General features: G+C 34.9%; 1 protein-coding gene across 10 annotated transcripts; it reads left to right on the top strand.

Moving 5' to 3' along the window:
- Positions 1–2,352: 2,352 nt before the first annotated feature.
- On the top strand, positions 2,353–22,753 carry LOC135584282 (mediator of RNA polymerase II transcription subunit 19a-like). Of its 10 annotated transcripts, none has more exons than XM_065083459.1 (8): positions 2,353–2,410; positions 2,513–2,810; positions 3,064–3,190; positions 12,789–12,850; positions 14,727–15,016; positions 15,097–15,321; positions 15,419–15,473; positions 15,616–22,753. In XM_065083459.1, exons 4-8 carry the CDS (start codon positions 12,820–12,822, stop codon positions 15,618–15,620), a joined length of 606 nt encoding a protein of 201 aa, XP_064939531.1. In that variant the 5' UTR covers positions 2,353–2,410; positions 2,513–2,810; positions 3,064–3,190; positions 12,789–12,819; the 3' UTR covers positions 15,621–22,753. The 10 variants fall into 10 exon arrangements, 5 of the variants coding, with proteins under 5 accessions (XP_064939531.1, XP_064939528.1, XP_064939527.1 ...); XR_010479592.1 differs by lacking the exon at positions 2,353–2,410 and having other exon boundaries at positions 2,502–2,810; positions 15,419–15,478; positions 15,616–15,771; positions 21,769–22,753; XR_010479591.1 differs by lacking the exon at positions 2,353–2,410 and having other exon boundaries at positions 2,502–2,810; positions 15,419–15,478; positions 15,616–15,771; positions 20,833–22,753.
- The last annotated feature ends 822 nt before the right edge of the window (positions 22,754–23,575 follow it).

Genomic DNA, 23,575 nt, shown 5'->3' with positions numbered 1-23,575 from the left:
TACGATAACCAGAAAACACAAAGCAAGAATACCGGAGTTAAGTTCGATGGACGTTTAAGAGTCCGAAGAATCATCGGAGATGCTGCCAGAACCAACCGAGAAGAAATCGGGAACCTGTCGGAATTTTTGGAAGTTCGTTGAAGAGATCGTCGGAGGTTCACGGAGATCACCGAGAAGGCTCGGCTACTCGTTAAAGTCATCACAAGTTCGGGAGCTTGCTGGGAGTCCGTCGGAAGAAGTTTGTCGGAAAGCTCGCCGGAACAAGACTCGACGTTCGCGGTTGAAAACTTGCTTAGGATGTGTTTTGTTATATAGTTCACTTGTAATTAGGATTAGGATTAAGAAATAATCCTATATCCTGGTTAGGGGCCAACTGGGCCCAAAATTAGACTTGGTTTGGGCTAAATTTGAAGCCCAACAAGTGAACCGAAGGGTCTGGCGGTGGCACTGCCCAGCACTGTCAATGTCTGACAGTGACAGGCGGTGGCACCGCCACTAACATGCGGTGGCACCGCCAGCATCGAGAACCCAAAGAGAATTCAAATTTTGGAGCCCAAATTTGAATCCTCTTGAGGCCTATAAATACCCCTCAAATCTCAACTGAGATTATAACTTTTTCAGCAGCAATTGTTTGAGAGAAAGGCCTTAGAAAAGTCTTAGCTAGTCTTGTTTTCAATTTGCTAGTGTTCACCTCCTTCTTTCTTGCTGAAAATCTGTAAGAGAGTGAACCGCTTATAAAAAGTTGTAAGAGGGGTATTCACCCTTCCCTTTCAAGAGATTTGCTAGTGGAAGGTGGGAGCCTCATCGAAGAGGGGCCTCGCAAGTGGATGTAGGTCACTTGACCGAACCACTTTAAAATCGGCGCAATCTCTGGTTTGCATTTCATTACTACTATTTACATTACTGTAAACTTTCTTACTTGCTTTATTTCCTCATTATCTTTGCTGCACAACTTTGCGAATACGCTTTAAAGTTAAGCACTTTCAATTCCGATTTTTATCGTACGAAAGATTTATCAAAACCGACGTTTTAATCTGCTGCACTAATTCACCCCCCCCTCTTAGTGTCACTCCGATCCTAACAATATTTGGGTCTTTGGGCTTCCTAGCCCCCCCCCCTCCCGCTTTATTGGGCCGGTCGGCTAGGGTTGAGGATAAAATAGGTAACTCACTTAGGAAGCAGCCCATAAGGCTAGGGTTTGGAGCCCTATATAAGCATATAGTCTCAATCTCTTTGGGAACAAGATCTATCTCCAATTGTAGTCGTATGACTAACTTCCAGGAGGGTGGAACCCATATAACGTTCCAAGAATTGATCTCCCTCAAAGATCAATCTACATAGAATTCCTCTAGGGTTCTATCACTACGCCAACACTATCTTTCGTGACACATCGTTCTCATCTTTTTTCTCATCTTCCTTTGTCTCATCTTTCATTGTCACTTTCTCTGTTCTTCCTCGTTATATCCTCGAGATCCATCATAATTGTCATGAAACCACCACTACTACTACGGGCACCGCCCCGCCTCGATCGCTGATGAATCGACATCAACAAGACTGACCACCACTACAAGAGTTACTCATGGCCTCGGCGGTGTCATTGTCCGTCATTATTACAATAGTCAATTATAAAATTTTAATTAAAATATAACAAAAAAAGATAATAAAACGTTAAAATCATCTTTTTACACATTATTTTTGTATCATTTATGTAAATGCTGTCACGTGTTGTATTTTATATTAGTAAAATCGATGACGTTTAGGATAAATGAGACTAAATGTTTCACCTTTATAATTATAAAAATTTTAATATAAATATTTTAAGTCGAATGATCGAGATATTAAAGGGGTTTAACTATAGTACATATTATATAATTACTTCTATTATTTTTCATGAGTTAAACTTTTACGTATGTGTCCATCTTGAAATATGTTTGATTTTTTTTATCATCCAGATCTTACGATCATTCGATAGTACATTCAAATATATTTAAATTTTATTATCTTTCTAACGTCCTCGCCCGACACAATATGAGCGGTTGGTTAAGTGTTGAACAAAATGGGTGAAAGATCCCCCTCTGTCCTCAGTGCCTTGGATCCTTTCCGATCTTAACAACAAAAAGAATTCAATAAGATATGTAGCAAAATATAGAACTGTATCTTTTTTGAAACATAATTATTTTTTAACCTTAGCTTTCTCCTACTTTAAAATAGGATAAAAAACAAAATGAAAAAAATAATGTTCCGATCATGATGGATGAAGGCAGGAAGTGAATTGCGATAATTCTCCTTAACGTGGATTATGCAACATAAAAATGTATTTTTATTTGATTGTCCTCTAATTGGTAAACCGAAGGACGATCCTGTCGGAAGTGCCATGAACCTAATGAGGGCTTGGCAACAACAAAATCAGGTTGGGAGCAAATTTCTAAATCCTATCTTCTGTTCTTTGAATCTGACCGACTATACAAAGCCAAGGCTAATATATTATTCTTACCACTCTGCCCTTAAGAAGGTACTTGGAAGCTGGATCCATCTTGACCCTAGTTTTCTCGGAAGCTTCTTGCCCCTTCTTTCCCTTCACCATCCTCTCGCCTGCGTCACCGCCCCCTCCACCGCCGTCACTGCTGCTGGTGCCTTTGCCTCTGCCACCGCCACCCCTTTTGCTTTTCCTTTCCTGTCCTACTCTCGGGTGGCCCGGGGTTGAGCGACGAAGTATCCGTCTCCTTCTCTCCCGTTTCTGCGGTATTTGTTCTTCGTAGTGATATAAAGAAGGGGTGGGTCGAGCCGGCAAATCTACAATCGTACACAAGGTTTGTTTCTTCGAGACCTGATTCGAACCAATTCGATCTTGGTCCGGATTGTTGCATGATTTATGACTTTTGTTCCTTTTGGTTTCTTGTCTCGATCTTGGACCGGATTGTTGCATGATTTCTGGTTCTTGTTCCTTTTGGTTTCTTTGTCTCCATTTCTTGGGTAAATTCCTTTTCCGTGTGCGCGTTGCTGCGACATAGATAAGCAAGGAATATAAATAATCATATCTTGAGTAAATTCCTCTTCCTTCAGGTTCAGCGCCGAAGTATCCGTCTCCTTTTCTCTCGTTTCGGTCAACTCCTCGTCAACCCGTATTTGCTCTTCGTAGTGATATAAAGAAGGGGTGGGTCGAGCCCGTAAATCTAAAATCATACGTAAGGTTCGTTTTTCTTACACCCAATTCGAACCAATTTGATCTTGGATTGGATTGTTGCATGCTTACCGTCTCTTGTTTTTTAAAGTTTTTTTCTCTCCATTTCTTGAGTTTTTTCATTTTTTATGTGCACGTGTTCTGCGACATAGATAAGCAACAGAAAGAAATACTGTTCTCATGTCTATAAAGGTTTAATTCGGGTTGTGAGTCGAGAATATTGATCTTGAACGAAAAACACTTAGATGTAGTCTTTTTGTTAAATGACTGTATGCAAAAAGATAGTGTACTTCAGTTTTTTCTAATTTGAAGCATATCATGTGGTAAAATTGGTTGATTTTGCTTTTTTAGCATCTTGATTAATATGCCTTTGAGGGTTGTGTGTGTGAAATGTTTACTCATTTGGCATTGTTGGCCTACCACATCCATGCCAGGCTACTTAGGTAAGGGTACTCAAGACTCCACTTAGAAGGTGTGAATAACTTAGCTTGGCTGAACATATACACTGTAGAAGTCAACGTCAAGTGGGGAACCATCGTTGCTGTTTAGTACATATATCTTGAAAGAATGGAACTTAGAACTGAAACCAGATAGACAGAAACATATATTTCTAATTTTTACATCTATAGGCCTCCATTGTGCTATTCTATTGATGCAATCTTACACTAACAAAATCTGTGTCTTGAAACCCTGGTACTGAATGGTTATATTTTAGTGACTCAGATGGACCAATCTTGGACCACGTATTTGGTACAGTTCCATAATATAGACATATTGGCTTGAAACTCAAGATTGTATGATTAAGTGGATGGGCTTGTGTTTGGTAATTAGTTCCTGTAAAAGGGAAGGAAGGATTAAGCTAACTGATAAGTGAAAAGGAGGGTTTAGAATTAGCTCTTAGATATAACTGCAAGTAAAAGGGAAGGAAGGACTAAGCTAACTGGTGAGGAATTAGAAATAGCTTATCTCAACAGTTCATGCAGGTTCACTGGGATCACATCTAATGGTGGCTTCATGGGTGCTGATTGCTGGATGTGCAGTTTTACATTATCTCATGTTATCTCAATTATCAGAATTTAAAAGCAACATAATTTGGAAACTAATTTATGAAGGAATATAGGTGGTTCTCTTCCATTTCATTGATGTGATCAGTAACTTTGTTACAAAAAGTGAGTAGTTCACAGTTATTCATAAAAAATATGTAGAAGAAAAGGACAATTATGGGTATGCTGACAATCAGTATGTTAGTGAAATCATGACATTCATTATTGGATGGTCTCTAAGAGTAAAAGACAGGAAGCCATGATTATGCTGCCTTATGTTCTTGTGTGGCCAAATGTGGATTATCTGATTGCATGTTGTTCATGTACATACATGTACCTAGTTTGTTGAATGCTTGTGTTAACTATTTAGGCATATCTTGCTTTTCTGTTCCTCATTATTATCATTGTTGGTACTTTTGTTGTGACTGTTATTGAAAGGATTATAATTCTATATTATGCTGGCCATAGTTATCTGAGTCTAGCCTTGGGTTACTCTGTTATTGTTTGAACTGAGGCATCAAGCTGTTGAACTGCAAGTTCAATGAAAAACATTAAATATATATAAAAATGAGAAGATTTATATATTATTTTAAAAAAATACATAGTAAAATTTATTTAATTCCTAACCAGTATGGAAATATTACTTAGTTAAAAGAATGATAAACAAGTAAAATGTGTGGAATTATTGGTTGCCTTTGTCATACAAATATAAAAAAAATAGATTACTTCCAAATTTTACATTTATGTTAATCACCATAAGGATGAAATCAGAAGTAGTTAACTAAAAAAGAAACTGCTGGCACCTTTTTAGTGTCTTATCTCCCTGAATACAGGATCTTAAGCTCAATGAGATAGTTGATGATAATAGCATTCAAAAAGTGATATCTTCAAATGCTTAGTTTTACATGTTGGCTCAACACGTAGCAAATCCTAGCAACCACTTTATACATATCAGACAACTTGAAGTTGAACAAAGGATAATGACTATGTATGAGGCTTAAAATTGCAGAAGCCATCATTATTGGTTTGAAGAATCTTGGGCAACAAAATTCCAGTTTAAAATTAGTGAAAGGAAAATAGTTCTAGCAACATGATGGAAAAATCGCTACAAACTGGTCATAGTCATAGAGAACTGTTAGTGATAAGAGTTGCAATCTTGAAAGTTGAAACAAGTTTAAGGGCCAATGTGACTAAATTAAAGCATGAGTTTTGATAAATTAGGTAAATCTAATGGTGTTAAGGTTAATATGTTGGCTTCTATTGATTGTCTTACTCAACCTTTTATTTCTACTTGGCTTTCTAGATTTCAGTAGCTTTTTCTTATGAAGCTTTAATGTAATGCTATTACTTTAGGACATAAATAAACGAGTGATTTGGCAAGTTTAATTAATTTCTTTCCAATTAATTATTCATTAAAATTGTTAGATCTAGACAGCTTAAGATGTAACCTAGACCAAATTAAACTCACCTGTCAAGTAGGACATTAAGCTATGAACATCTATTAGCAATTGATGACCAACCTTAAATTAGGATTGGTGACCAATCCAAATTCAAGATTGATTCAATACTCCAATGGACCAATATGTGGTAAATCTGATTGAGCTAATACATGGTTAAAATCATCACTTATGTTTTTTATGGTTTGGATGTGTATCGATCGACCATCGGTACGTTATGTACCAAGGCATATCGATGTACCGTGTGTCGGTATGACGGGGCATACCGACGACACAAAAAAAAAAGACCGAAAATAGCTCCAAAAATTTCTGAAAAATCGAAAAAAAGTTAGATTAGGGTTTTTAAGTTGGAAATAGATATAAATTTAGTATAATTTTAGTAAAAATAATTTAAATTAGGAAAGAATAGTGACACATATCTAAGTTGGAAATAAATATAAATTTGCTTGTGGATGCATGAACTGCTAGCATTAGGATGGCATGGTTTGTTATATAGCCTTTTAACGAACAAATATGCATGTCCTTGTTGCACGTGTTTATTTTGACTAACCGAAATAGAAACATGAAAGGCTGTATCCAATGCATGAGGCTTCCGCCATGTAGGGTCAAAGGAGGGTCAATGTACAAAGCCTTACCTTTAAATATTTGAAGAGGATGTTTTCGTGACTCGAACCTTGGTCTCCTAGGTCGCAAAAGAACAATTTTATCGTTTTACCAAGGCTAGCCTCTTGAAATAGAAACATGTAACCCTTTAATGTTCTTTAATACTAGGATTGATCATGGATTTTGTTGCATGTAGAATTTTTATGTTTGAAATATTAGTTCTATTTTGTAAAATAATGAATGTACATATCTCGTGTGTTGTAGTGTCACTTTGGTAGATTGTTAATTTCCTAGGAATAACGTAAGTTATGACTTAATGTCTGAAGACTTCATGTTGTCATGCTATTATTAATATTTTTTTTAAGCATACATTTAATGAGTTATTTGACTATGGTGAATCTTGTGTTTAAAGTTTAAATTTCATTTTATTTGGCATGTGCTATGATGAATGCTTGCATGTGCTATGATTCAGTGTAGTCCAATAATTAATTATTTAGTTTCATGTCATGTATCAATGATCATGAACCATGATTTGATTTTCCTTAAAGAGGTATAATAGTGTAGTGTTGACATGAGACACGTGATTGAGCAAAGGATGGTGGTAAACTTTTGGATCGAGTAAAGGATGGTGTTTAAGTTCACCAAGACGGAGGTTATGAGATAGTATGTTTTACCTTATAGTAGCTTTGGTAAGAGAATTAGAAAGAACATTTTTGCTAAAATGGATTGAGTTTGATGGATATTATGTGAACAACAAGGATGTGCTATCATCTTGTGAGAAATGTACCCTTGGGTGGTAAACCCGTGACCCAACACGTGAGATGGCATTTAAGTCCACCAATGATGATGTTCAAATAGTGGGGTTGGTTCCCTCGGGTTTAGTACGTACTTGAGTTCCATAATTATTTTTGTTTCCTATCTGAATAAGGTAGTATAGTATATACTCCCTTATTTATATACTATACCCCCTTATTCATATGACATGTGATATGAAAAGAATATGAAAGAAAAACAAAAGAGAGTGTGATATGTGAAATGTGATTTGATTCTTGTTATTGTTATGCGATTTGCATTAAATATGCTGTTCTCTTTATTTGAATATTATTGTTTCTTGACATGCAATTAGAGTAAATTTTTGAATAAGTATGCATTATGCATAATGGGTATGATAGCTTTTTGTGGTATCAACATATGATTAAAACATGTTAATTATGAATAATTTATTGTGAATATACATGTGTCAGACAAGACATCCTCTTATTAATCAGTTAATCTTTTTCACAGATACTTGTATTTATTAATATGGGATTAGCATATTGTTGTATGCTTCCTTTAAACTCTACCCTATTCTCTACCAGGCATTTGTGCTAAAAAAAAAAGAGAAAAAGAAAATATATAGGTTTGTTTGAAGGTAGCATGGTATTAGGAGCGAGAGCAGGAGGATGATTTGATGTGAAGATAGATTTAATTATTATCATTTTTGTAAAACAATAAAAATTTGTTTCGAATAAGAATATTATTTTGCTCTCTAAAAAGGGATTTTTTTCACACATGGATCGATTTACTTGAGAATCGAGTTAGGATAGTCTGGAGCGTGATATTAATTAAGATAAAATGTGAATTTTACATTGTCGATTTATAATAAAACACCTTATTTATTTTTTTATACCACCCTTATCTTTACATTTAGACAAAAGTATCCTCAAGCATTCTTTTTTCTCATTTTCTTCCCTTTTTAAATCAATTCAATTGAGTCAACACTTTTAATTGAACCACTATAATCAACCCCAAAACATGGAGATCTAGAATAAATAATATCCAAAATATTAAATAATATTAATTTATATTAATAAAATTATAAAATAATTATATAATGTTTAAATAATTATATATTAATATATATCAATATTAATATAGACTCATTTGTTGTTTTATGCAAAAATATGAAAATTTTCATTAAAGGTATAATAGGGGTTTAAATAGGTGCTTGGGTGCTCGGGTGAGGCGAGGAAAGGCCCAAGCGCCTCAAGCCTCGACCAGGCGCTTGGGCACTGGCATGAACCCAGGCGTCGGGCACCTTGGTCCGATTGAAACGAATCATACGGTTGAATAGTAGCTTAGGTGGTTCGATTGAAGTTGAACTAAGCTATATAGTGTTACCAAACCTACATACGCAAACCCCGCCCCCCTACGCGACCCCAAGCCATAAACCCTACGTGCGCAGTCGCTGCCTTTGCCATCATCGCTTCCTCTGTCATTGCCTTCGTCACGTACGCACAGGATCGACGCTTCCTTTCTCGCCGACAGATGGGTCCGAAGGTCTAGATTTTGTGTGTAGTTCCCTCCACCGTTGCTACTTCCGTGTGCAACTCCTTCCACTATCGAGGGAGAGGACCACAACTTCCTTTGACACCGATGAATACTTTTGAAGCTTCCTCTGCCCACGATGTCATCGTCCACGGCCTTCGTCGTCATCGTTGTCACCATTTGAAGCTTTTATCGTCCCTGTTGCTGCCATCCGCAGCTTCCTTCGCTGCTGTTGTTGTTGTTCGAAGCTTCCTCCACTGCTGTTGTTGTCGTCCGTAGCTTCCTTCATCGCTGCCGTCGTCATCTGAAAGTTCATCTGTCATCGTCGCCCTCTCCTTCCCCACTTTCCACTGTTAGTTATATTTTCTCCCCTATAACTACTGTTAACAGTAGATAGTTAACTACTGTTATCATATAATAGTTTCTATTTAGATTTAAGCTCTGCTAATCTCTGTTATTAATTATATTTTATATTAATTATATTTTAATATTTTAATATTTTTATATTTTAAGAATTCAACCATTTTGTTTGAAATCGATTGAGATTTACGAGCCATTGTATCTTGAACTAAAATTTGACTAGCCTCATCATAAGATTTTAGAAGGCACGTCAAGAAATTTTACTAAAGGTTATAGTACTTAGTATTAAGAATCGTCATTCGGGTAGTGGACCTGTTTCGGTGATTATATATCAATGTCTGTCTTGTGTATCAGTGTACGTGTGTGTCACTACATTGGTATATATTGATGTTTCATAAAGGAAGAAAAAGGAGAAAACGGGTAGTGGAGGAAGAGCGAGGAGGATGGAAGAAGAGGAGCTGGAGGAAGAGGAAGAGGAAGAGAAGAGGCATATTTGTGAGATGCAAATATGGCAAAGGTGATACATGGTGGCCTACGAAGCACGGACACGCCGATTTTGTGGATGTGTATCCATGTCAGAAAACATCTCCCACACCCTTCTCACTGCCCCTTCTCCCTTCCTCTCTCATAGGGCAGTGTTGTTAAAGGCACTATGCTCCAAAAGTTGCCAAAGCTAATTAGGCCTCTCCTAAATTATTCATTCTGCATCATTAGTCATAGAGTATTCTTGTTCTTCATAGGCTAATTAATACTCTTTATGTCTTAAAGCTAATATTTACACTATTTTTGGGACTTATTAAAAAAATATAACTCAATTAAAAAGTAGTGGTCTATTTTTATACAAAAATATAAAAAGTTTCATAAAATCTTGAAAATATATATTGTACCCCTAAATGACCAATTTTGCTATTTTTGGATAATTAAAGGATTTATTTTCAGTTAATTCAATCGTAAAAGCTGAAATTTATATTTTTTTTATTTTTGGCCAATTTAGGCTAAAAATATAACATTATTTGGCCATAATTTTTTGGAAAACCTAGATGATATATTTTTTTAAAATTTTTGACTTTGGAATTTTATATTTAGTTATTTAGCCCTTAAAAGGTTAACTTTGTTTTTGCCAATTTAAGGTGAATTTGGAACCAATTTAGGTTAAAAATCATTTGAATTTTATCAAAGATGAATTTATAAAGTTTTGAAAAAAAATTATTTTTTGGACCTCATTTATGTTGTTTCTAAAATGGGATTACATATATAAAAATATTGTACGAATTTATGTTGAAATTATAACCTTTTTTGTCAAAATTTTCATGAAATTTTGAAATTGTTTTATTAAGCCCTAAATGACCACATTTTTTATTAGGATCTTTCAAAAAATTATTTTTAGTTAATTTAGCCCTTAAAAGTTGAAAATTTTGATTTTAATCTTTTTTCAGTTTAAGGTGAATGCAAAATCAATATCGGTCGAAAACTTTTCTTTTATTAAGTTTCGATTAAAAATAATTTTTTTTTGGATCTCAGTTATACTATTTTTTAAGACTAGTTTTGGGTCATTCAAAAATTAAGTCCATAAACAAAAAAGTATTGATCTCTCATGTTTCTAAATATTTTGGAATTTTTAGAAAATCTTGCAAAGCTTAAGTTCTTTTTATTTTTTAAGCACTTAAAAATGCATTTATACTTATTTCAATTCTTAAATGACATAAATTTAACCTTTTAAAGGTTTTTAAAATAAAAATAATTATCATTTAGATCTCATTTTTAAGATTTTTAAAAAATAAAATGTTTAGTTTTCGTTATTTATTTAGAATATATAAATGTATTATTTTGTCTTATATTGTTTTAATTTATATTTAAGAATTTTATTTTTATATTTTGTTCATTTTATAATATTTTATTTATACTTTGAAGATAAATTTTATATAAATATTTATCATTTATCTTAATATAAATCAATATATATTAATATTTTATTTATTATTAATTTTTTTGAATTGGTATAAGTTTTGGGTTGGTCCAATCTGTTCGATTGAATAAATTTAATGAGGGAGGGAGACGTGGAAAAAAACTTAACTGTAGTTTGGGGTGCTTTTGTTATTTTGACAAAAAGGTGCTATGTAGGAAAAAAAACCAACATTGGGGCACTTGTTGGGGGAAAAGGCAACATTAGGTAGCCCAAACCTTGGTTCGGTCTCGGGTTCATGTTTTTGGGGACCTGATCCAGATGGTTTCGGTTTTGTTATTGGTTCTAGAAGGATAGTTTCGTGGAATCAAAACTGCCATGTTATAAAATTTTTAGTTTAAAACAATTTATAGCAATAAAATAATCATAATTTTACTTCATAATTTTCATCGAAGTGGATGTATTTCTATACACGTAATGACATATAAACGTATAAAATAATAGATAGCATCAATCGTTGCCTGTGTTGGATGTCTGGATTGTTCATTCAGCTAAATGCTCTCTTGGCTTCATTGCTCTGTGTTGGTCCAAACTCCAGTAATTAATATATGTTTGGGTCTCAATTGATTCGGAGCTCATAATAGAAGGGTCTCATCTAAGATGCATCTCCCAACGTTGAAAGCCTTCTTCACAATCACTATTGACATCAGAGTTACTAAAATTTGTTTTGTAATTTTTTGAGCCTAACGGTCCTTTTGTTTTTTCTCTTTTGTAACAATATTATTTCTCCTCAACTAATTACACTATATTGTTCGCCAACTATAAATTGAGAAAATTGGGAGATAGTTTGTCTATGCACTATAATTGGCATACAAGTTAATGATCATTATTTAAATATTTCTTAATATTTTAGTAATATCAATGTCTAAATGCAAACAATCATAAAACATACTCTAATAATCATGCAAACCATTTATTCAAGGATCAAAAACAAAAGAAATAAGGTAAATGGGTGGAATATCTAAAAATTAATTAACCTATTTAGTATTCACTCTCATGATAATCAGATTCAATTCATTATCAATTTCATATTTTTCAAATGTTTTGATAATATTAATACGTTCAATTAAAAAATATTAATACATTCAATTAAAAATAGATAAGCAGTAGAATAATAAACATAATATAAAGTGAAAGTAGGATAATTAAAAACTTTTAAGATATCTAAAATTTTTTTACCAACATTTTGACATTGTAAATATAAATTTACTTGTCTTATATTATTACAATAAAAGTACACAATAATTTTCTATATTCAAAACTCTAATTAAGTAATTCATAAGTTGAACTCCATTGGGTAGGGATATTTGTGGTTAAGTCCACAATGAAATTTCTTGCTTAATGGGATAAAGAAAAGTATTAAGAGATCAAAGTCGTTCTTATACACATAAATTTAAAATATGGTATGAACATATAACATGAAAAAAGATTCCACCAAAAGTTGGTTGCAAACAGGCTCTAACTCAAGATAGCTATAGTATTTGCAAATGCATTAAAGGGAGGGAAGCGAGTGGGTCGCTGCGGGGTGGCCATCACCTTGAGTTTGTTACCAGATCTACAAAAGTAAACTTCTTCAGGCAAGTAATAGCATGTTTCCAATTTTCATAATTTCTAAAGCATTTTAGATATGCTTGGAAATAATGATTCTTTGTTTGAGACCTGGATATTTATCTCTTTATTCTGTACATCCCTCTGCAAATTGTCGCAAAATTTTATGTAATATGCTTCACTAAATGATTCTTCAATTTTGACTTTTTAAATCTTTATTCTGTTAAGCACATAGTTATGAGAGATTTGTTTTGCATCAATGTAGTTGTTAATTGATGGAATCATATGGGAAGATTTGATTCAATTACACATCCCTTGTATTGCAGATGAACTGCAGAAATACAATGCTATGATAGGATGGATCCTGAAGGCAAGAAATTTGGAAGAGGTAAACTTATCAAACGAAACAATTTGAATGATTGATGCATCTTCCATTTTGTTACTATTCATCAATATTAGCTTGGCAAATTTCTATTTATATATTTTTAGTTTCTTTAGTATAACTCTGAATTTTTAAAAACTCACCAGTTTTTGATATGATTGTTGAAAAAAAAAAGAGAAATGATGATCCACTGGATCCAAAGTTGTGTTCACCCAAGATTATGTAGGAAACACTGGCATAGTTGTTCAAAGAGAAGATATGAATTTCAAATAGGAGTTTGATCAAAACTGAATCTGATCAACCTTAGGGACTGGTCAAGTTGATTTTAGTCTCCAGCCATAAAACTATAACCAAAATTGACAAATCTCCTGTTTGATCCAATCAATGTTAAGCATGCTTTCAAATCATGTGAAACACATGTCCATATTGATTTTATCAGTACTCCTAAATCAAGAGAATTTTACCAGATATGGATTATGATTCAGATTTATAAAGATTTGATTAGGATAACATCTGAACAGGAGTTTACAATATAAAAAAGGCCTGTTATCAGGAGAATTTTTATGGCTTCAGAATGAGAAAAAGGTTTACAACTTGTACCCAAAATTAATTCCTAATGCTATCTTTTCTTTCCAATTATCAACCGAATGACCTAGCTTTTGCCACATTATGGTTTTTAATGATTGTCATTTTCATTTAAAATTTTGATGATAGACCATGTAACATGTCTGGAGCATGCATATGATCCTCATATCTTGCTTGTAAGCTGTACACTCACATATAATATAGAATGTATGATGTTGGGCATCCTGACTTGTGTAACTTATGTTACTGCTCTAGAAAGCTTATATGCAATCTATTAGGATCATAGTTCCAATTTCCAAATGCCAACATACACAAACTATATTGTACACGTCTAAGGCCATATATCGTTGTACTAACTACTAATTATACCTATCACCACCAAGATTTATATATATATATATGTGTGTGTGTGTGTGTATGTGTGTGTGTGTGTGTGTGTGTGTGTGTGTTGTGTTGTACTGTTGCATATTATACAACACATGCAAGTACACATCAGCTCGCAAGATTCTGATGAGTTTTGGTACTGGTACTCTAAATCAAGGATTGAAATATCGTACCGTACCGAAGTTTCGGCGTTCGCTTGGTACGGTACGATACTATATACCGAGCAGTATACCATTCGGTATACCGCTTGGTATATATATATATATATATATATATATATATATATATATATATATATATATATATTTTTTTTTTTTAATTTTTTTTTCAGCGATGTCGCCTCTCTCTTCTCCCAGGCAGGGCTCGGCGACGTCGCCTCGTTTATATATATATATATATATATATATAAATTAATAAATATATATTTATATATAAAAGATTATATATATATTTATATATATATTTTTTATAAAAGGCGACGTCGAGGCGACGCGATGTTGCCTCGTTTATTTATATATATATATATATGTATAAATATTTATATATATAATATTTTTATAAAAGGCGACGTCGTCTCGCGTCTCGTTTATATATATATATATATATATATATATATATATATATATTCCGTTCCGTCTGGTAACGGGCGGTCCGTGTATCAGTCAGTTGACGGACTGGTACGTACCATCCAGACCGAGCGATATTATTTGAAATTGTATACCGTGCTCTAAACCTTGATTAGGAATTATGCATAATTAGTGGTTTTCGTTCCCTTAAAAGAGTTACAGAATATGGACTTTGCAATCAAATGTATGATTTCCGTAATAATATGTTCTAAGGTTTGTTGATTTGATTATTTTATAATGCCTTCAATTTGAAAAGTTCAAAATGAACTATTTGTTTGAAAATACAGGACCTAGAGAACTTACAGGTGCTGTTGATTTGATAAACCACTACAAGCTATCAGGACATCATGATTTCTTTTGCAAAAGAAGTCTTCCTTTGTCAGTTGCGGACACACATTATCTTCACAATGTTGTCGGAGACACAGAAATTAGAAAGGGAGAAGGCATGGAGCTGGGTCAACTTTTTCAGGGTGCTCCATACTTGAGAGAGTCAACCGCTCAGATACAACCATTTGACTTGGAAATACTAGGGCAAGCATTTCAACTGCGAGATACAGCCCCTATTGACTTGCCAATGGTAAGAACTCTGTCATTCCAGTGGGAAGATGCATTCTTACTCTTATGTCCTACAAGGGTTCATTTTGTGATGTTCTGCAGTCAGACAAAGGAGTTCCTACAATTCCTGGGAAATCGAAAGGAGATTCTAAGGACAAGGAGAGGAAGCACAGAAAGCACAAGGACAAAGATAGGGAGAAGGACAAGGAGCATAAGAAGCGCAAACATCGCCATAAAGATCGGAGTAAAGATAAAGATCGAGAGAAAAAGGACAGAAGTGGACATCATGATTCTAGTGGTGATCATTCAAAGAAGCATCATGAGAAGGTTTTTTTTTTGTGCTTAGTATGTTTTTGCAAGCTATTATTTTTATTTTGCTTGTCTTGTTACTCATGGATTTGCTTTTTAAATATTTATGTTGTAGAAGAGGAAACATGATGGTACTGGAGACTCCGTTGATAATCACAAGCACAAGAAAAGTAAGGTAGCAGGCATAATTAGACTTTTCTCTTTTTGCCATTTTAGTGTCTTTTTGTTTTTTCAGATTCATACATTTTCCAATTGATGTGTTCTGGTTTTCTCCCCTCTTTAAAAGCCATATTAATTTCTGAACTACTTCAGCATAAGAGTCCAAAGGTTGAAGAAGTGGGAGGGATTAAAGTTGCAAGCTGATACAAGTTAAAACACTTCTTGTCTTTCTTCATTGTCTTACTATCAAACTTGCTGATGGAGAAGATTAATTCGAAGATTTCTTATCTTGCACCAGAATTCTTTAAGGTATATCTGCTTCTTGTTGTCATGATGATGCAACGAGACTATTCCTTTCTGATCAGTCAATTCTCATATTTAGTTACGATGAACTCGTTTGGTTGGTGCCATGATTGTACATTATGTCCATCATCAGAAACCATATATGGCTAGAGAATAAATTAGGGCTAGCAGTTTTGTTAGAATTTTCATCTTTCACTAGCATACCCAAAGAATTATGTTGTGTGATGCTGGAATCATTTATAAGTGGTTTTGCATTCCTGAATATGTCTGTATCTCTTGCCATTAAATCATATTATTCTTTTTCACTATATTTGAAGTTAAAAGTACAAACATAATTTTTTAACTGGCAATATGCATTCCTATTAGAGTGAATTAACTTTGTAAAAGTAATTTAATTTTGCTATTTCAGTTATCAGGTGGATAGACAAGTTCTTGTTTCAATCACCTCTCCTATGACTTTCTTCCCAATTTACTGCATCACTCAGCATGTATTTTGGAGTTGACAATTGTACTAGTGAACTCTGTGGTGGCTTGACTCTTTTATACCTTCATTTGAAACGAAGTCAAAAGTTACAATTAAGATCATTTTGCTGAGAAACACATACATTCTATCAGACCTTTTATCCAAATCCTGAACAAAATAGCACCCAAAGATCCCAACCCTTGCCTTCAGGTACCTAATCACTTGTGTACTGATTAGGTTCCACATACTGATTTGTCTGCTTCTGTATCCTGAATTATTGAGGCATGTGATGTGATTCTTGCCAGATGTATACATTCAATGTCATAAATTGCTATGATTTATAAGTATCAACCATATGAATACATCAAAATCTCCATTGGACATTCCTGATTCAGATTCTATACATACGAAGTCAAAACAACAAAATCACTGAAATAATAAGTTGAGCTATTATACTATCAGGACTGGGGCGTCAATCCTGTCATCTCAAAATTATTACAAAGGTTCCAAATCACAGAATTCTAGTAATTTACAACTTCTGAATGTCTAAAAATGTAAAATTAAAAAATAAGTATTATATGCATTAAATTAAGGAAAAATAAGTAGTTTGGGTAGCAGATAATGTATTTTTTATTTGATCAATAGCATAGAAGTATTAAACCAAATTTAATTTTTGTATGTCTTGATCTAGCAAAATTGGATGAGGCCACCTATTTTGATCATTTATTATCTAGTCTAGATCAAAATCTCATGCATTAACCTATTGTGTTAATTTGATGAATACAAAATATCCAAATCATATGCAATATTGTTTCTAAATGTTCTTAACATTGTAGTTCTTATTAACATAACTGATCTGTGATTTAGAGACCCCATGATTTATTAAGTTGATAAAACTGGTGGAACCTGAATTCTGTCACATTCTAGCTCAACTTAAACAATAAAGCAATTGATGAGTTAAGATGTTTCTGGTTCTCTACCACAATTGGCTTTGATTCAACTGAACTTAAAGTTGACAACTTTGGAAGTATGAGCTAACTTTTTTAATATAGTAAGTGCCTTAAGCAAATGATGTATTGTACGTGCCACAATCAAATACAATGAACAAGTCAACAACCCATACCATGAAGAGACCAAAACCTGCACTTGTCTTGAAATGGGCCACGTTTGAATTACTTGTGGCTAGAACCAAACAGGATTTAAAATTTATAAATAACTTTGTGATTTTTTTGGTTCTTTTCCATCAAAGATCATGATGATTCTGTATCTATAAATATTACTAGATGTTTTACTAATTACATTAGAATTGATGGTTCCTAACTGGCATTACTTCAATTTGAGATTTAAGAGTGGTCTCCATGTGATTAATCTAGGGGAAACTAGATACTAACATAGCTGGAAGACGGCAGAAAAAAAAAAAACCAAAGAGCAGTTTGTACCATAGAATGACATTTCGCTCCGATCTGTATGAAATGGGCGGTATGTATTGGTCCGGTTATCAATCGGTATGCGGACCGACCTCGTTTGAAGCGGTCTGGTTCACCCATATAAAAAGGAAACTGTCCTAACCCTAATTGCTTCTCATGCACGACACAACCTTTGCTTCTCATGTTGGCCACAACCTTTTCTTCTCGATACAACCTCATCGAACACCATCTCCACACACTGCCTTTGCCCTAATTTCTTCCCACAAGTACGCCTCTTCCTCCTTCCTATTCTTTCTCTTACTCCACAATATCCTCTTCCTCAATTGACCCACGTCTGACAGGTATGCCTCTTCTCCTCTTCCTATTCCTTCTGCTTCTTCCTCCTCTTCCTCCACCATCTCGTTTTCTGCCTTCTTCCTTTCTCATTCCTCCTTCCCCTCTCCTTCCTCTCCTTCCTCTTCTCCTTTTTCTTCCCCTCTGAAATATCAGTATGTACAGGTACAGTGATACAAACCCATATGTACCGGTTCGACCAGATCACCAATCACCGAAATGGGTTTGGTACCCCAAATGGTGATCATTGGTTTGTACACAATGTTTGTGGTTCACATGCTCTTGATATATATAGTATTCTCATATATGAACCCTAACAAGGTGAAAAGGTACAAGAGACTAAATTGTCCTCTTGAATAATTTCTACTCCAACTATGATGCTGCTACTCAATGCCCCTTGTGCTGTGTTATTGTCACCAAAATTTTCTGGGAATCTTGGAAGAGGCATGCAAGTCCCTTGGAGGAGTCAAGAACCCATTAACTCTTTAATGAGGGTCAAACCTGGAAGCTCTGGCCATTTGAGCTTTTGAGCACTCTTTAAATAAGGTAAGGACAAGGCAGCCTTGTTACATCTCCAGGATGTGCAAGAGGGAAGTGTGCTGATAGTGTTGGGGACACAATTGCATGGGATGTGCCTTTGTGTTATATGAAGAAGTAGGGTCATGTTGTCTACTTAATAACAACTGCTTGCCACTCAAATCTACATTGTCCACAAGGTGATGCATTAATGTACACAATTGCATGGGATGTGCTTTCGTGCTATATGAAGTTGCAGGGTCATGTTGTCTACTTCATAACAACTTGTCCCTCAAATCTACCTTGTTCACAAGGTGATGCATTAATGTTATCTTTTGCAGCTGTGATAATTGTCAAGCAGGTGGAGGTAGTCTTCCACACCATTGCAGCAGCCAAGATATCTTCAGCTTTTAGCTTGACTTGTCTTCCAATTGTAATTAAACTTCATTATGATTTGGAAGTTAAAGATGCTTATGACATGCTTAGAATGATATCAGCATCCTTTCATGTGATCCTAAAGAGGTCCTCATGGAGTTACGGAGACCTCTCTTCATATAGGAGTATGGCTGTATAGATTGACCATTCGTGGACTCCCAACGTTGGCAAGAGACTTATGCACTAGGCTGCCCTTTTTTGTATTGATATCTCCACTGAACTATTCACTCTGAATTCGTAATAGATGTGCTTTCTTCATTTCTAACATTCAATTTGTCATCCATTTTCTACCAAGATGCTGAAGGGTACAAACCGCTTCACCTTGAGCTACAATTTTTGAAGTACTTCATGGCTGTTGAGGTTGTGGGTTAAACCGGTTTTGACAACTGATGTGGTAGGCCAAGATAGTTTAAATTTTTGGCCCAGGATGTGGAAACGGGAAGTGCATGGTAGGTGTGGGAGATGTGATTGCATGGGATATGCATCGAGTGACTAATGCATTCAGTATTGCTCAGCCAATTCCATACAAACTGCATGCCTACCATGTCTACAAGGTGGTGTTCATGTTGTCATTCATAGCTGCAATCATTGTCAAGCAAGTGGTGGTGTCTTTCTGATTGTTGGATTAGCCCTGGTGTCTTTAGCTTTGAACTAAACTTGCATCCTTGTGTATAAACTTCCATTTTTTTTGTCAGTACAAGATGGCATATCTAAACTGATCAACAAGCCTTGACAAGCTTCAAATGATATTAATGCCTTCTAGTGGGATGAAAAAGATATTGAACTGTTTAGGTCTTCAATGTGACCTGCTTTCTTCGTCTTTGACATTCAATTTATTTCCATCTTATATTAGGACACTGAAGTAGTCCCCCTTGAACTTCTATTTTTGAAGTAATTCAGGGCTGAAGTTGTGGGTTGAACCAGTGTCAACTATGGCACTGGTGAGACAACCACTTGAAGAAGTTGAGAACTTTATGGCATTGAAAGTTAGGGCTTCTCAAGTTTAGGCATGTAGGAAAGCTTCAATATATTTTCTTGATCAGTGTGTTGGTTCTAAGCTGATAATTCCTCCTCCATGTGGCTCTTTGTCATCTTTATCAGGCGAGATTATTGAATCATTGGGCTCGCACTTGTGCCCCATTATCCACTTCCATTGTGGGGAAAAAGATTAGGGTGTCTCATCTGTCTGCAACTTAGCTTGTCTATAATCAGTGCATTAGTAATCATCGACTTTTAGGCAAAAGACAACCAATTTTGCTTACCAAATATGGTAACTGCTTTTAATGCTGGCTCGAGACTTCCAACAAAAGAGATTGCGAGACTAAATTCATCTGGAGATATAAAATTGGCTTCATCTTAGACGTCTGAAAAAGGTCCTTAAAATGATAGATGTTTTTCTGCTACTCTAGCTTTGTTATAAGCATCAAGATGTATAGTTGGTTTGACTTAGTTCACAATCTATCTTTGAGATCAATGAATTGTTCAGTAAAATTTCTGATAGTACTCAACATTTTGCTAGTTCTTATCTTTTACTTCGGTTCTCATCTGAATCAAATGATGCAACTCAACATTCTAAAATTATCATATGAGATAGTCTGATTATGACAATCAAGGCTTTAGAAATTTATTCCAATGCTGGCATGGTGAAAGTATCCACTTAAGGTATTAAAAGCTACATCCTTCAAGTGAATGGTGACAAGTAGAATCTTTTAATCTTCAGGAGTATCCATGTAGCTAAAGATATGCTCAACTAAGAAATCAGCTCACGTTTAGTAAATTTGTAAAAATCAAATTTTGTTGTACGAGGGTTAGGCTCAATTTTTGTGCGTAGTAGTTGCTTGACAGTCTCTTTGGGTGACCAAGAATCATGTTGTTGATGAGGAAATGATGCAGGGTTTCACTGTTGTTGTTGCTGAGGTGCACCACTTACCGATCTTGCAACAAGAGGATTTTGCCACCGCTCCTACTCTCTGTAGGTCATAATATGTTATTTATCAATATGATATATGTTTGGCTGTGGTTGAGGTAAGAAACTACTTAATTAACAAAAGCAATTTTATCACTGTAGAATATGACCACAAGGTTTATAAGCACGACTGGCTTCCCCTTGAAACATACCTGTACATGTATGTTATGTATGCATACACATATAAAGTCGGACACAGTCATCTACAGCTGCTGCACTGTTGGTTTTATTATTAGGTCTGTAAAAGTAGTGTTGAAGTTATCCAATGGTTGCTATAACAATGTAAAGGTAAATCCACCTATGAGCGAGACCACCACAGGTGGATTTAATGAACTGGATTGAGAAACCACCTGATTGGTGAGGTTTGCTGGCCAAGGTGTTATTGTGGTCTCTTGTGGTGGTTTCTAGATCAGAGGTGTTTCAATTTCTTCACCTTACACCACATTGGTTCTATTGACAACTAGCATTATTGTGGTTGTGGAATGGTGTGCCTTGATGGAACTTGAGGTGCGGTCTTCTTCCCAATCACATAAAGCCTAGAGTGTGGCATGGCTGTTCCATAACTGTTGGGATACATATCCCAACAGGTGTTACTCCAACCTGGGAAATAGTGGCCTCCAAACAATTAATCTAAGGGAGCTAGATGATGATGTTATTTAAAAATTGCAGAAAATTGACAGTAAATCTTTTGAGAGTAGGGATGGTTATGGTGTTTGTTCTTTAGGCTCTCTTTATATATAATATTCTTGTATCTAAAACCTAATACTCCGAATTATCAGAGACTGTTTTGGACATTCAAACTAACTGCTACCATCGATTTTTAATGTTGGCCAATATCCCTTTTTCTGATATTGTTGTTGAAGTTTTACAAGCCTGGAATGGGCATGCGGTCCTGGAGAAGTTGGTAGTCCATGCAACTCCTTGCAGGGTTAAGACAACTCCTGATTTGGGAGGCTTGGCCAACTGGCCTTTCAAGCCCTCTTCAGATAAGGTAATGCTAATGCATCCTTGCTGTTGGCTCAGGATGCCGGAAACAGAGTTTGTGGGTAGCACAGTTAACACAAATATGTTGATGCCTGTTTTATGGGATGCAGATGCAGGTCTGACTGCCTACTCCTTAAGTGGTTAACTTTTCTGTCTGAGGCATAGAACTTTCTCTTCTTGGTTGATCTTGTGATTATTAAAAGACAAGTTTGAAGTTTTGAAGTTGGATGTAAAAGAAATTTTTGTATTAGTGCAATTATCTGTCATGATAAGTTATTTTGTTCCTCTGCAGTCATTTGTTTCTAAATGACAATTAATTTGTTAATTTGGACTACTGGATGGTTTTCTCTCAAGTAGATTGCTTGTTTCATCTGTAGGTGATAAGTACTTCATATGCTATATAGAGTAACATTATTTGTCTTAAACAGCAGCAAAAGGGAGCATAGAAGGATTGATAACTAGAATAAAATAAAAAATGACAACTGATAATATAGTCCACTAATTTTTTACATGTATTAGTGGATCATGTTCATCGACCTTAATATTTTTGTTCTCACATATTTGTATTCTTACTTTCTTGGTTGTATATTTTTCTTTTAATTGTCTTCATATTTGTTTTTGCGATCTTGGCCAACATATTTTTCAGAGGTGCCTAGAAAATGAATCATGTTTCTTAATCCAGTCCTGTCTGAACTAGAGTGAAACCATTGGATATTATCAAACCAGTTGTGGGATTATCTTGTTGTAAGAAAGCTAATTTTCTTCTTGTATACTTCATAAGAAATTCTATCTTCAGTGTCAAACATTAGAAATTTGTAACATTTGTTGATATTTCTCTAACTATTTATATTTATTCACTTCGAATTCATAGTGTGTGTTCTTCTAGTTGTATATCCAGTATCCATAGTCGACTTTTTCTGCTCTTTGTAACTCATTGAGAACAATCTTGACTTTTGTTGCTCTTCATAGCAAGGACCATCATGCTGGACCGACTGGTGGTATCGGTCCTTGGGCAGACTGATATGTATTGGTTGGTACCGGCATATCATGTGTTGGTATGCTAGTATGTTCTGGTTTTTGATAAAAGACCTGAAAATGACTGAAAATAGAAAAAAATATTTTTTAGGATTTCTCTTAATCTATTGGTATATAAAGTTCATTTAGATAAGAATAATGTGTATCAATGCCATAAATGAATAGGTTATAAGAAGGAAATATTGAATTTATCTTTTTGGATCCGTCGAGGAACAACTTTGTAGCGTGGGAGGAAGTTGCTCATGTTTATCTTGAATCAGTCGATTAGGAACTTTAGTCACAAGAGTGTGAGGAAGAGTGAGAATGAGAGTGACTAAAAGAGGGGAGAGGGAAGAGAATTTGAAGCCCTAAAAGTGGTATCGATCAAATTCCGATTGGTACCGACCCGTATTGATTGATACAAGACGAGTTTCAGCTGTATTGGCCTGATACATACCTTGTATCGATTGATAGGAGGCCATATTTAAGGGTACTGCCTGAAACGATCTGGTCTGTGTACCGATCAATTGGCGGATCGGTAGGTACCATCCATTTCATACCATTTCGGTCGGTACATCAAACCTTGCTTCATGGTGCAAGTTCTTCTAGTTTTGACTTTTTTCAACTGTATTCATATAGGTGTTCAGATACTTTTTCTTAACATAGTGCCTA

This window comes from Musa acuminata, chromosome BXJ1-9 (assembly GCF_036884655.1).
Source record: "Musa acuminata AAA Group cultivar baxijiao chromosome BXJ1-9, Cavendish_Baxijiao_AAA, whole genome shotgun sequence".
Taxonomy (NCBI): Eukaryota; Viridiplantae; Streptophyta; class Magnoliopsida; order Zingiberales; family Musaceae; genus Musa; species Musa acuminata.
The sequence above is the reverse complement of the archived record's forward strand: the minus strand, read 5'-3'. Positions and strand labels throughout refer to the sequence as shown.

Coding starts and splice junctions, on each gene's coding strand:
- LOC135584282 (XM_065083456.1), top strand. CDS start 12,820: ATGGATCCTGAAGGCAAGAAATTTGGAAGAG. Junction 12,851..14,726: donor AGGCAAGAAATTTGGAAGAG/GTAAACTTATCA, acceptor TTGAAAATACAG/GACCTAGAGAACTTACAGGT. Junction 15,017..15,096: donor CCCCTATTGACTTGCCAATG/GTAAGAACTCTG, acceptor GATGTTCTGCAG/TCAGACAAAGGAGTTCCTAC.